Here is a 13,537-nt window from a genome sequence, read left to right as displayed (position 1 = left end):
GTAAGCATCTTGAACTTTGGAATTTCCAAAAAGGTGTTTAACACAGAAAGGTCCAGAATTGGTCTCCATGAGTTTTGTTTTCTGGGAACCAGAAACAGCCTTGAATAAAACCCTTTTCCCATTTCCGAGAGTGGAACAGGCTCTATGGCTCTCATGGCCAGAAGAGCATCCACTTGAGTTAAGGCCTCTGACCATTGAAGTTTTGGCAGATCTGGCCAACCGTGAGTCCTTGGCAAAGTATGAAAGTGGAACTTGTAACCTTTTAAAATCACGTCCAATACCCATCTGTCCTGGGTAATGAGTCCAATTTCTGTAAAAAAGAGACAGTTTTCCTCCGAGAGGGGCGTCCAGGTGAAGGGGTCCTGAAGCCCAACCAAGAGTGTCATTGAGTTTGCTTTCTTTGAGATTGGGATCTGTCTTCTCCCCTTCTAGGAGAAGAAGCAGTCCATTGTCTAGATCTGTAAGAGGTCTGGCCTTGACCACGACCTCTGGAGCGTCTATATCTTCCCCTTTGAGGCCTGCCAGACGTGGGAAAGGACCAATTTTTAGAGGGCCAATTCCTGGAAAATCTAGGAGGCTGAACTTGCAAGAAATCTTTTACAGTCTGCATGGACTTTGCCTTTTCTTCCTTCTTTTTAATAACTTCCTCAGCCTTAGAATCAAAAAGAACATCTTGTTGAACAGGGGCATCTAATAACTTAGCCTTAACCTGTTCAGGTAAACTTTGTTCACGAAGCCAGGCATGTCTCCTAATCACAGTACCAGAGGCAGCAGCCCTGCAAGAAGCATCCAAAGCATCAAAACCACAATGTAAGCTATGCTTGTTAATCTGTTCAGTAGCATGCAAAACATCCTGAAGTTCCTTATCCTCTGCACAAGCAGGAAGGGAAGCAAGCTTTTGCTTTAAAACAGACAAAAGAAATTGCTGATATTTAAACATATGAAACTGGCAATTTAAAGCCCTTACAGACAGGGTAGCAGAAGTATATACCTTTTTTCCCCACCTGTCTAAAGCACGAGAATCCTTCTCAGAGGGAATAGGATTTTTAGAAGTAGCAACCTTAGCAGCCTTAGAGCCCTGAGAAATAGTTTCAGGATCCGCAGAAGGGTTTTAAATAAAAATAAATGAGAGTCAGGAACCCTATAAAATCTATCAGGCTTAGAAGGAGCAGGAGGCATGGAATCAGGATTCAAATTAGCCTCAGTAAAAGCATCATCTACAATGTCCAAGACAGGAGGGATAGCTAAAGGCCTATGCTGAGGAAGGAGAAGAAATTCTCTAAGCCTCTTTTTGGAAGCAGAATATTCCTGTCCTTCCCAATGAAAATGTTCCCTCATCTCATGCAAGGTTTCCCCAAAGAAAAATCCTCAGGCGGAGAGGCCGAGGGCAAAGAATCCTCAGCATCCGAATCCTCATAAGGGGGAAAGGAATAGTCCTGATCAGAGGAAGAAACAGAAGATACAGAAGCCTGGTCAGAGGAATCCAGAGTAACATCCTGTCGAGGCCTTTTCTCAGGAGGGGGGTGAGAACCCCTAATCATTGTTAGCAAATCTTCAGCCATCCTCAATAATTGTTTTTGTGTCTTGGGAGTGGATTCAGAAGCAGCTTGAGCTGGAACTTTAGACTTAGCAGGAGTCTTTGTCTTTGCCTTTGAAATAGTGATGTGAGTAGGCCTGAAAACCCCCTCAGAAGCCGGTACCTGCACAGCGGTTCCGGACCCATCTGAAGGAGCGACGTCCGAAGGTCCTGCAGCAGTTAAAATAGTGGGCCTTGATGGCTCCCCATGGGAGTCCGTATCGGCCATCGGTTCAGAAGTGGCGGACGACAGGGGCTGCAAAAGCGCCTCACTTATGACAGCCGAACCGGACGCTGGCTCCAGCTGCAACGAGTCCTGTTTGGACCTCGGAGGCCTGTCTTTATCTTTGCGCTTCTTTTGAACTCTGGTAGTGTCCGACGACATTCTATAATTGAAGCGTCTGCCAAAATAATTTAAAGTCCAATCTTACCTGCGCTTGATAGTACGAGAGTTGAACCTGGCACAGAACCGACAACAAGAAACGTCGTGGTCAGGGCCTAAGCAAGGTAGACAGTAAGAGTGGAAATCTTTGAGGTATTTGTTTCCCACACGCTATACAATTATTAACTTTTTCTGACATCGGAGGAACAAGAAAAAGATTCCCCAACGGGGTACTTAGCTTTGAGAAGAGAAGTAAGAACTTCGGACCGACAACAACCAAATACGCTGTTCGAAAATCGCCAACCAACGTTTTGCGAGCTGCTTTCCACCACACGGCAAGAAAGACTGGAGAAGATGGCGTCGGCTGAGGGCTATGTACCAAGGCGTACTGACGTCAGGATACTAGCTTATACAGCCGACGCCGGACCCAGACTTTGGGATCCTGGCTGACCTCGGGCTGCCTGCCGGCAGGAGCACCCTACAGTTATGACTGCAACAGTGAAACATGAAGAACATCCGCCTGACGTCAGGATAACCCAAGTGTAATGACTGCAGCAGTGTATACACTCAAACATCTACATTTATGGTAGGTACAAAACTGTACTTTTGTGGTCTGGTGCATCAACACACAAGACAGAACCCATTTTTACCCATTATATTGGGAAACCATGAGGGGGTGGGAGTGTCTTCCTAGCAATTTCTTATTACAGTTCACATCCCAGGGAAGTTCAGTGTCTTAGCGGACGGGCTGAACAGGTCTACTCTTCTGACACATAGTGGTTCCTCTGTCAGTCTGTGCTAGATAACATTTTTAGCTTCTGGGTCCAGCCTTGCTGCAATCTCTTTGCAACCTCTACCAATAACAAATGCAGCAGCTTATTTGTCCTGATCCTGAGGATGAAGAATTCTCCCAAGGGACACTCTCGTCCATACTTTGCTCCCGAGCATCCAGTATGGTTACCCTCCAACTCCTGTAGTAGTCATGTTTTTGTAGAAGGCAGCCTGGTGCAGTTCAGAAATGAATCTCATTGCCCCCTTTTGGCCTTGACGTGTTTAATTCTCCTTTCCATCACCTTAGTGCACTCAGCAGGAGTTGTGAATCACCTTCCTGATCTGAATGGCCATCTTTCCAGCAAGCCTCACTCGTGCATCAAATCCCTCAGTGTAACCTCTTGGGTTCTCCACTTCCATTGATGCCCAGAAATTCCAGCGTCTCTTCTAGAGTTGCTCATATTCTAACTTCTTTCCAAAAGTCCTGCACTAGGAGAACTTGCAGAAATAACTGGAAGAAGTTTATTCTTTGGAACAACTGTGAGGGTTTAGATCTTTTCTCAGTACCCTTTTCTTGTAAATTGGACTTCCTAGTGTTTTTTGTTTTTTTTCCATTTGGTGGTTAGTTATTCTACAGTTGAAGTCCACTTATTGGCCATTTCTAATTTCCATATGGGAGAACAGCGTACTTCATTTCTTCCCCTCAGGCTTTCAAAAGTGTTCTTGAAAGGTACATTTCTGTTGCAATCCCCTTTGAGGGACTCTGTACTGCCTTGAGACATCACTTTTTCCTGCAGTCTTATGAATGAGTCATTTAAATGTGCAGCTACCACTGGTGTGAAATTTCTAACTTGGAAAACTTTGTCTTTGGTAGCAGACCTATAATTCTAAAAATTCTCTTAAATGATTTATCATATAAACCTCCATATTTGATTTTTCATAAAGATAGCATTTCTCTCAGAACTAATCCAGCTTTCTTTTCCAAGGTGGCTACTGAAACTTTTTTGAACCATACTGTCCATTTTACCAGTCTTCTTTCCATATTTTTCCAATAAGGGTGAACATCTCCTTTGCCTTTAGATGTCCAGTGTTTGCTGCAGTTTAATTTACACTGTACAAATGACTTTAGAAAATGCGATCCGCTATTTGTTTCCATCTCTAAGACAAAGCTAGGTTTTAGTGCATCTGAGGTTACCCTGTCCATGTGGTTCTCTCTCTGCCTTACCTTTTGTTTATAGAGGTGTTATCATTGCTCTCTAAACCACAAGTACACTCTACAAGAGCTGTTGCTACTTCTGTCTGTCTTTAGCAGTATCCATATTGACAATATTTTTACTGCAGCTACATGATGTACAGTTCATAAATTTGTCTCTTATTTACAAACTTGACATGTAGTCTAGGTCAGTAGTGGCGTTTGGTTCTGCCATTCTCCAGAATATCCCTCCATACTGCCTCCCAGGGTTAAATTAGCTGGGGACTCTGTTTCCTCTGTTAAGGCGGATGGAAAAGACATCATCAGATAAGAAAGTTACATACTTAGCCTAACGCTAAGTTCATCCATCTCATTATTCTCTCATGCTGTCCCCCATCCAAATTGTTATTGCTGTTTGGCTCCTGCTAGACCACACTGAACCTCCCTGGAGCCTTTTTTTGGTCGCAGTTCTTTGAGTACTCCTTGTGGTTAGTGTTCTGTTTAGTTATGAGAATTGCCTACTTTAGTATTGTAGTCATGTCTCATGAAGCAAACTTGATCTGAGGGCTGTGGTGGTGCATTATGGAAGGGGGAGGGGCTTGAGTCTTGGAGATGAAAATATAACATCTTTTGAGATGGTCAGAAGACTACAACAGTGATCTAGTGTTATGGTAAGTAGGTAACCTTCATTTGCACTGAAGTTATCTTCCAGTTTCTAGGTAGGTAGTTTTAAGATTTAAAGTTGATATTTTGGAACCAATAGCATTTTCTTTTAAAAGTACTGAAAAGTATGAATTTTATTCCAGAAGTCAGGATGCTTCACTTCTATGATGTTGCTTAGTTTTGCTGCCCTGTAGTAAGCGTTTCTGTTTGAAGTTGAACTTGGGTCTGTACTACTGTATTAACTTATAGACCGTAAAGTCCTATTCACTGCAGCTGTAAATTCCTTTTCACTGGCAGTAGTGTGTTAACAAAATGCTAAGGTGATGTACATTCTTATGTTTGTTTTGTGATGTTCTTTAGGAAGCAGTGGAAAAGAAAGAGCAGAGAGCAAAACGCTTTCACTTCCGTGCTGAAGTAAATCTTGCACAAAGGAATGTTGTACTGGACAAAGAATTATTAAAAAAAGGTAGGTGTAATGTGTTATATAGTTTGATAGTAATACTGTCTACATTTGTCTTGATGAAAAAGTAATGCAGAAACATGTATTACTCTAACGTTGCCTATCCTGTTTGCCCATATTTTTCTTTGTTGATTGATTGCAGATGATATAGTAATGTAATTCCTCTAATCTCTTGGGCTTGGGGACAAGCCCCACAATCAGAGACTGTTTTTAAGTAGGTCCATAAGTAAGTACTAGGCAGTCATTGTGCAGACTAATTGTAGACCAGCCTAGACAATAACCCATGTTCAAAAGTTCCGTTCAGCCTCAAGGAGCAGTACTGGATAGAATGGGAGAGAACTTGAGGCTGCACATCCAGTTATCTAGGTTTACTTTGAAGGTGGCAACCACGGACTCTCTTGCTCCAATGCTGCTACTATGCTTGATATGAATTGGAAGTTTGCTCCAGAGGTGAAGGATACATTGGGATATAAACCTGCCACATTAAAGTTTCTCTACATTGATAAAGGTTTAATTCTTTTTAACTTGAATATTTGAGAAAACGTGTGATCTTCCTGTTTCACTGTTGCAGTCATCACATTTGGGTTATCTGCTTGCAGTAGCCCTCAAGTCAGCCTGATTAACAAAGTCTTGGGTCATGTGTCTGTTGCTGTCCCTTCTTCTGTGATGTCAGGGGTATAAAACATGCATCCAATGCCATTACACCAGTCTTTTTTGCCGTGCGGTGCCCGAAGCAGAAGCAGTTCACAATTGCCGGTCGGCAAACTCCTGAAATTTTCATTTTCTAGTTTCAGAAGTCTTCAACTAAAAGCTAAGTACCCTGTTGGGGAAGCATTTTCTTGCTCTAAACCAATGTCAGTAAAAGTAAATAATTGCATTACTTGTGGAAAACAAATACCTCATAAAGATTTTCATTCGTACTGTATTCCTTGCGTAGGCCCTGACCACAACGTACCTCGCTGTCCGTTTTGTGCCTTATTTAAACCACGAACTCTCCGTTGTCTGTATATTTTCGCTGCTAAATATTTTGGTGCTCGGTTCAATTATCCTGATATGTCTTCGGTAAGCCATCAGACTACTGACATTCCGGAAAAGCGCAAAGATAAAGTCAGAGACAGGCCGCCTAGTTCCAAAGCTGCCGACAGTGCTTCTCCTAAGCCAATCGCCAGTTCGCCAGTACTCGGTGAGGTGCTTTCACAGCCCCTGATACCTGCTACTTTAGATTCGCAGACCTCTACTGAGACCCATTCGGAGTCCGGTATGCCGCGAGATGCTTCAGCTGTGGAACCTGCGGATGTCTCTACCTTGGATGGGTCCGGAGCCGCTGTGCAGGCACTGGCTTCTGAGGGTGTATTCAGGCCTACTGAATTGCGTATTAAACCGCCATCTTCTTCTTCAAGACCTAAAACTTGAACCATGCCTAGAAAATTGACGCCCAGACCCGCATGGTCAGGCCTCTATGCCTAAAAAACAAATGATAAGAATGGCTGAAGACCTTATTACTTTAATCAGGGGAAGCCAGCCTTCCCCCTCTAAGAGACCTAGGACAGAGTTTGCTTATGATACTTCTGACCAAGATTCTGAATTTTGTTTCCTCCGATGACCAGGATTTACCCTTATCTACTTATGAGGATTCTGATGCTGAGGACTCTATTCCCACTGTGCCCCCTCTGCCGAGGATTTCTCTCTTGGTGAAACCTTGCATACTCTCAGGGAGCATTTTCATTGGGAAAGTCAGGATTTCTCTGATTCTAAAAAGAGGCTTAGGGATTTCTTACCCCAGCATTAAAGCTACTACTGCCAAAAATCCTATCCCCTCTGTTAGAGATTCCAGGGCGATAGATAGATGGGGTAAGAAAGTATACACTTCTGCATCTTTGGCCATTACTGCTTGAAAATGCCAGTTTCATATGTTAAAGTATCAGCAGTTTATTACTGGATTGCTTAAACAGAAAATGATGTTGGTTCCTGATTGTGCTGAAAATAAGGATTTACAGGATTTACTGCATTCAGCTGAACAAGTTGGAAAACATACTTTGCAATGTGGTTTTGATTCACTAGAGGCGTCTCGCAGGGCTGCTGTAACTGGGTCTGTACTTAGAAGGCATGCTTGGTGCCAGATCATGTTAAAGCAAAATTACTGGATGCTCCCTTAAACCAGGACTGCCCGTTTGGCAACAAGGCAGAAGAAGTTCTTAAAAAGATGGAGGAAAAAGCTAAATCCATGCAAACTTTTAAAGATTTTTTTACAAGTACAACCTGCAAGGTTTAGTAGGCATTGGCCTTCCAAAATTTGGTCCTTTCCTGCCTCTTCCAGACCTTCTCAGTCCAAACCCAGATCCAGCAGAGCTCTCAGGCTTCAGTCCCAGGGTACGCACAGGACTAAGCAGTGGGGGGCCTCCACTTCCAAATGTGGGTGTAATAAAACTTCCCCCTATGGTAAATTGTCTCAATGACTTATTTTTAAAACTTCCAAGCACTTCTCAACTGATTGCCTCTTTGGGGGGAAAGATTGCTCTTCCTGCAAAGAACTGGGAACTCATTACCCAGGACAAATGGGTTCTAAATGTAGTGTCCCAGGGATATTTCACTTCCACACTTTACCCACACCAAGCGGGTGGCCAGATCTACCCCCAAATCAGTGGGCAGAGGCCCAAAAGCAAGTACTTTCTCTCTCAAGCATGGGGGCTATTCACTTGGTACCAGAAGAGGAAAAGGGACAAGGTTTCTACTCAAGACTTTTCCTGGTACCCAGAAAAGACAATTCATGGCGTCCTATCCTGGACCTGTCTACTCTAAACACCTTTTTGGTGATTCCAGAATTCAAGATGCTGATTCTTCAACAGTTGCTCCCTATGCTAGGCAAAGACGCCTGGTTGGCAACATTGGATTTAAAGGAAGCATACCTGCACATCCCAATCGGGGAATCTTGCAGAAGATACATACACTTCAAAGCAGACTAGACGCGCTCCCAGTTCTCTGCACTGCCCTTTGGCTTATCTACTGGGCCCAGGGTATTTACAAAGTGTCTAGCTCCAGTCATTGCATTTTGCAGGCAAAGAAATATTCAGATATATCCATACATGGACGATTGTCTAATTCAGGCAGAAAGCCAGGTCATACTTTTGAATCATCTGGCCTTTGTACAAAGGGTGCTAACTTGTCTGGGGTACACCATTAACGAAAAGAAATCACACCTGGTACCCTGTCAACAAATTATATTCCTGGGAGCAAGCTTGAATACAACTTCCCAGATGGCTTTCCTCCCGCCAGAGAAACAAATTCATTTGAACTACTTCAAACAAGTGGCCACAAAAACCCTGCTATCTGCAAGGCAAATGCTACAAGCCTTGGGGTTCAGGGCCTCCTGCATTCTTCTAATTCCATATACAAGACTGCATATGAGGAAACTACAGTTGTCTAAAAAGCCTATGGTGTCAACATTCTCAAGGTCTAGAAGCAATGATTCCTATCATACCTTGCTTTCACCTAGAGTTCCTTTGGTGGGCAGAGGCATGCCACCAAAACAAGGGACTACCATTCACACTACCCCCAGCCGCCCATACCCTAACAGACGCATCAGACTGTTCATGGGGGGCTCATCTGGCAGGGAAGTGCATTCAGGGTAAATGGAACCCAAGTCAAATGCACCTGCATGTCAGTCAAAAAGAAATGTTAGCTGTACAGATTGCTCTGACAGCCTTCAAGGACCACATTATTCCAGGACAATTAATGGTAAAGACTGACAACACCACTGTTATGTGGTACATAAACAAGCAGGGGGGTACACATTCTTAGCCCCTCTGCAGACTAGCCATGGCATTGTGGAACACAACCCTGAGCTACCAAGTGCATCTACAAGCTCAATTCCTGACAGGAAAACTAAATACACTGGCATACGAACTAAGCAGAAATTTCATGGACCCACATGAGTGGAAACTGGAACCAAGGATTTTCAGCATTTTGACAAGCAGATGGGGAGCCCAGAACTATCAGTTGGACACATTTTGCACAAGGACACCCCACAAACAAGCTTAGAAAGTGGATGGTCTGTCCTTCAACTGGAAAAACCTATCAGTTTATGCCTTTCCTCCTCTGCCTCTGCTTTCCAAAGTACTACTAAAGATCAAACAAGACAAACCAAGGACGATTTTGATTGCTCCAGACTGGCCACACCAACACTGGTACCCCCTCTTGCGCAGTGTGTCACTGTTGGCCCCATGGCACCTGCCTCAGACTCCTACCCTATTATCTCAGCAGGAGAACCAGATTCTACAGCCTCAGCTTCAATCTCTGAACCTAGCAGCCTTGCTAATTACCTAATCTCTCCTTTACCATCTCTCCGTAAACCAGTGATGGATATAATTTTAGAGGCAAGGAGGCCTAGTACTAGAAAATCTTATGCTGAAAAATGAATCTCAAGGGATGAGCACAGCAGTGCCCAATTTACCTCAGATTTTACAATACTTAACTGAGATGCTTCACAAGGGCCTGTCTTTCTCCTCCATCAAAATTCATGCCTCAGCCATTTCAGCTCATTATAACATAGAACCTCCCCTCTTCTCTCATCCACTGCTTAAGCAGATGTTCTTCATACCACATTGCTGCAGTCCTAACACTTGGGTAGTCCGCTGTCCCAGTTGGCCCGAATACCAAAGTATATGGCTGACGTCGGTCAAGGCGCATTAATCTGACGTCAGGACGTCAGGGTACAAATGCGCATGACCGACGTCATATCCTCAGTCTTTTTTGCCGCATGGTCCAATGCAGAAGCAGTTTTGCGAGTGCAGGTTGGCGTTCTGAAATTTTCTGAAGTCGGAGTTTCAGACCGAATCAAAGTTGGCTAAGTACCCGTTGGGAATATTTTGTTTTTCTTGCCTCAGTATTTAACCGGATGTCAGAAAAAGTGAATAACTGTATTTCTTGTGGGAAACAGATACCTCATAGGGATTACCATACCTTGTGTATACCTTGTTTAGGGCCTGAGCACGACGTTGTTGGATGTCGCTCTTGTGCTAGATTTAACAAACGCACTATAAAGAGAAGGTTAGACTGTGCCAGGTTAGTTTTGGGAAGCGTTGTAATTATAAAATGCCGTCGGATGCTCCGGCGCTTCGATCAAAAGCGCAAGGACAAAGCAGCAAAGCCTAGGTTGGAAGAACCGTCAGTCCCGGACGTCGGTTCTTTAGAAGGCTCAGTGGAGCCGGAGGTTCTGCCAGAAGTTTCTTTGGAGTCTCAGGGAGAGACTTTACTGTTACAGGATGTGTCTTCTCAGGAGGTAGGCCAGGCTGAAGGGGCTTCTCAGGTGGCTGTTCTCCCCTCTCTTCCTAAGGTGGTTAGGCCCTCCCCTTCTGTTTCCAAGGCTTCTTTGAAGTTCCTCAGAGGGGCCAAAAATTTACAACCACCCAGGAGAGCTCCAACTCCAGCCTAGGACTTTAACTTTGTATTGGAGAAACTCACTCTTCCTCCTTTCGAGCCAGCTGCTACTGCAGACTTAAAATTCCTTCCTTGGAAAACAGCTTTTCTTTTAGCAATCGCTTCAGCAAGAAGGGTATCTGAATTGTACGCCCTTATGGCAGTGGAGCCTTTCATCGTCTTTCATGCGGACAGGGTGTCCCTCAGGACCAATCCCTCCTTCATGCCCAAGGTGGTATCCAGTGTGGCCCTTAATCAGTCCATTCATTTGCCAACATTCTTTCCTAATCCACAGAACAAAGGGGAATGGATACTGCACTCCTTAGATGTGCACAGACAACTTAGATTCTACTTGGACAGGACTAAAGGAAATCTGAACAACTGCTGGTGGCATTTGCTGCAGGGGCAGAGGGGAAGGCTATTTCAAAGCAAACCATTTCCAAATTGATAGGCCATTGTATTAATTTCTGTTACAAGCCCACTGAATGGCGCACGGCAACAGTTATCCCACTTCACAAAGGGGGAGCCAACACTGATCCCTGGCACTGTCGCCCTAGTAGCCTGACGAGCCTGGTCTGCACGGTCATGGAGTGTATCATCATGGAACTCGTAAACAAAGACATTGGTAACCTCCAAACTCTGGATCCCACCCAGTTCGGGTTTGTGAAAGGCAGTTCATGCCTCCTGAACCTGATGGACCAAAGCCGTAGATGAGGTTAACGTGGTTCACACAGCCTATCTTGACCTCGCCGAGGCTTTTGACACCATCCCCCATTTTGGAATTATAGCTAAACTCACTAAACTAGGTATAAATCCCTATGTCACAAAATGGGTTGCCAACTGGCTCACTGACAGAACCCACACTGTAGAAGTTGCAGACTCCAAATCTGACCTCAAACCAGTGACAAGTAGAGTACAACAGGGTTCAGTCCTGGGACCTCTCCTGTTTGGTATCTACCTCTCTGAAGTACAGGCTAACACAGAAGGCCTCTGGCTAACGAAGTTCGCAGATGACTGCAAACTAAGAGCCTTAGTCAAGTCCCCAAATGATGTGGACATGCTACAGAAGGGCCTCGCTGAGACAGATGCCTGGTGTCAGAGCCATGGCACCAAACAATTGGACTCCAGGAAGCAAACACTTGAATAAGCACAACGAGTTTACCTAGGTTTCGTCTTTAGTCCGACTTCATCAGAACACAATTAATACAAGAAAAACAGCTACTTTATATACACACCTACAAATGACATCATCAATTAACAAGTAATTGATGATGAATAATTAAAAGGCCAGCATACAAGATAAAAACACACAAACTTCACTAAAAAATATGCAATGTTGTTAATAAACCAAACACCATAGTTGTTAATATAAATAAATAATGTTGTTAATACAAAATAATATGAAAAAACATATATGTAAACAATGTAAAAAAATGTAAAAAAATAATATAAAATGAAAATGAATAATAAACAAATAGGATACAATTATTCACCCCAAAATGTTTTTCAATTTTAAAATGGGCATCAGACTAATACAGTCATTAATACCTGGCTTTTGTAAAGCATTCAGCTTTAACTGCCATTTCATTTCTGCTATATCTAAGTACACATCTAATGTCTTTCCAAACCTATCTACCATAATCTGCTGAATGACACTGAACTTAAAACAATGCCCACCATTGATGTCTATATGCCTGTAAAGAGCATTTGTTTTTTTCTTCAATCTAATGTCTGACTGGTGCTCAATAATCCGCTCCCTTAATGCCCTACAGGTCTTTCCTATGTAAAAGGCCGGACATTGCTTACATAATGCCACATAAACGACACTCGTACTATAACAATCAAAATGAGCCCCTGGTCTAACCGTGGCGCCAGCCACCTTGAACTCCGCACCAGTAACATTAATCAAATGACAGACACTGCACCTGCCACACCTAAAGTTACCCCTACTCCTGTGTGTGCCAACATCAGAAAGATCGTTCCTTTCCAATAATTGCTTGAAGGGCCGACCTTTCCTGTATACACATTTCGGCGGTCTCCCCAACTTACCACTTACCAAATGATCCAAATTCAGTAACTTCCAATTGTTAATAACAATATCTACTATATAGGGGGCATCAATGGAGTAAGTTGTAAAAAAATATAAAGGATGGTCAATACTGACCCCTAAACAAGATTCTTCACAATCAAAATTAATGTCACCCCTAGATGCGCCGATTACATCACCAGACTCAGGTCCACTGTCAGACTTCCCTTTTAACAGTGCCCAATACACACCATTGGCCCTCTTTAATTTAACTTCATCAGCAATGCAATTACACAATGCAACTGGTAACCACGCCTAATAAACATTGACTTAATGAACTCAAATTCCTTAAAAAATTCAACGTCCAAACTAGTCATTCTTGCTGCCCTGACCATCTGGCCTTTAACAATTGCCTTTTTTTGATGGTCAGGGTGACAGCTGGAGTAACTCAAATAAGAATTGGAAAATGTAGATTTCCTATGAATAGTTGATATCAAATCAAAGTCACCTGGACTAATAGTTAAATGAACATCCAAATAGTCTATTTCAATATTACTCATATTATGAGTAAAATTTAAAAATTCAACTGAATTATTAACAAAATCCATAAATTCTCTAATCCTGTCAAAACCACCTTCCCAGACGATAAACAAATCATCCAGGAAACGGGTGTAAAAACTGATGTAGGGCATAAAGGCACTAGAAAAAAGAAATTCTTGCTCCCAGTATGCCATCACATAATTGGCATACACGGGAGCACATGCCGCGCCCATCGCAACACCAGTTATTTGCTTATAGTAAGTTCCTTCAAACTGGATGAAATTGTTTGAGAGAACAACTTCCATTAAACCCACCAACAAGTTGATTCTATCCTGGTCAAACAAATGTAAGGGAGCGGATTATTGAGCACCAGTCAGATATTAGATTGAAGAAAAAAACAAATTCTCTTTACAGGCATATAGACATCAATGGTGGGCATTGTTTTAAGTTCAGTGTCATTCAGCAGATTATGGTAGATAGGTTTGGAAAGACATTAGATGTGTACTTAGATA

At 43.1% G+C, this 13,537-nt stretch overlaps 1 protein-coding gene across 1 annotated transcript in view; it reads left to right on the top strand.

Annotated features, from left to right (window-relative positions):
- NCBP3 (nuclear cap binding subunit 3) overlaps window positions 1-13,537 on the top strand; it is a 1,620,559-nt gene that overhangs the window by 313,807 nt on the left and 1,293,215 nt on the right. Inside the window, exon 3 of the mRNA XM_044054866.1 lies at window positions 4,945-5,050. Within this exon, the coding sequence (XP_043910801.1) occupies window positions 4,945-5,050 (106 nt within the window). The remainder of the gene's footprint in view (window positions 1-4,944; window positions 5,051-13,537) is intronic.

Source organism: Protopterus annectens, chromosome 13.part0 (genome assembly GCF_019279795.1).
Source record: "Protopterus annectens isolate FY-2018-M chromosome 13.part0, PAN1.0, whole genome shotgun sequence".
Classification (NCBI taxonomy): Eukaryota; Metazoa; Chordata; order Ceratodontiformes; family Protopteridae; genus Protopterus; species Protopterus annectens.
This window is presented reverse-complemented; position numbering and strand designations above follow the sequence as displayed.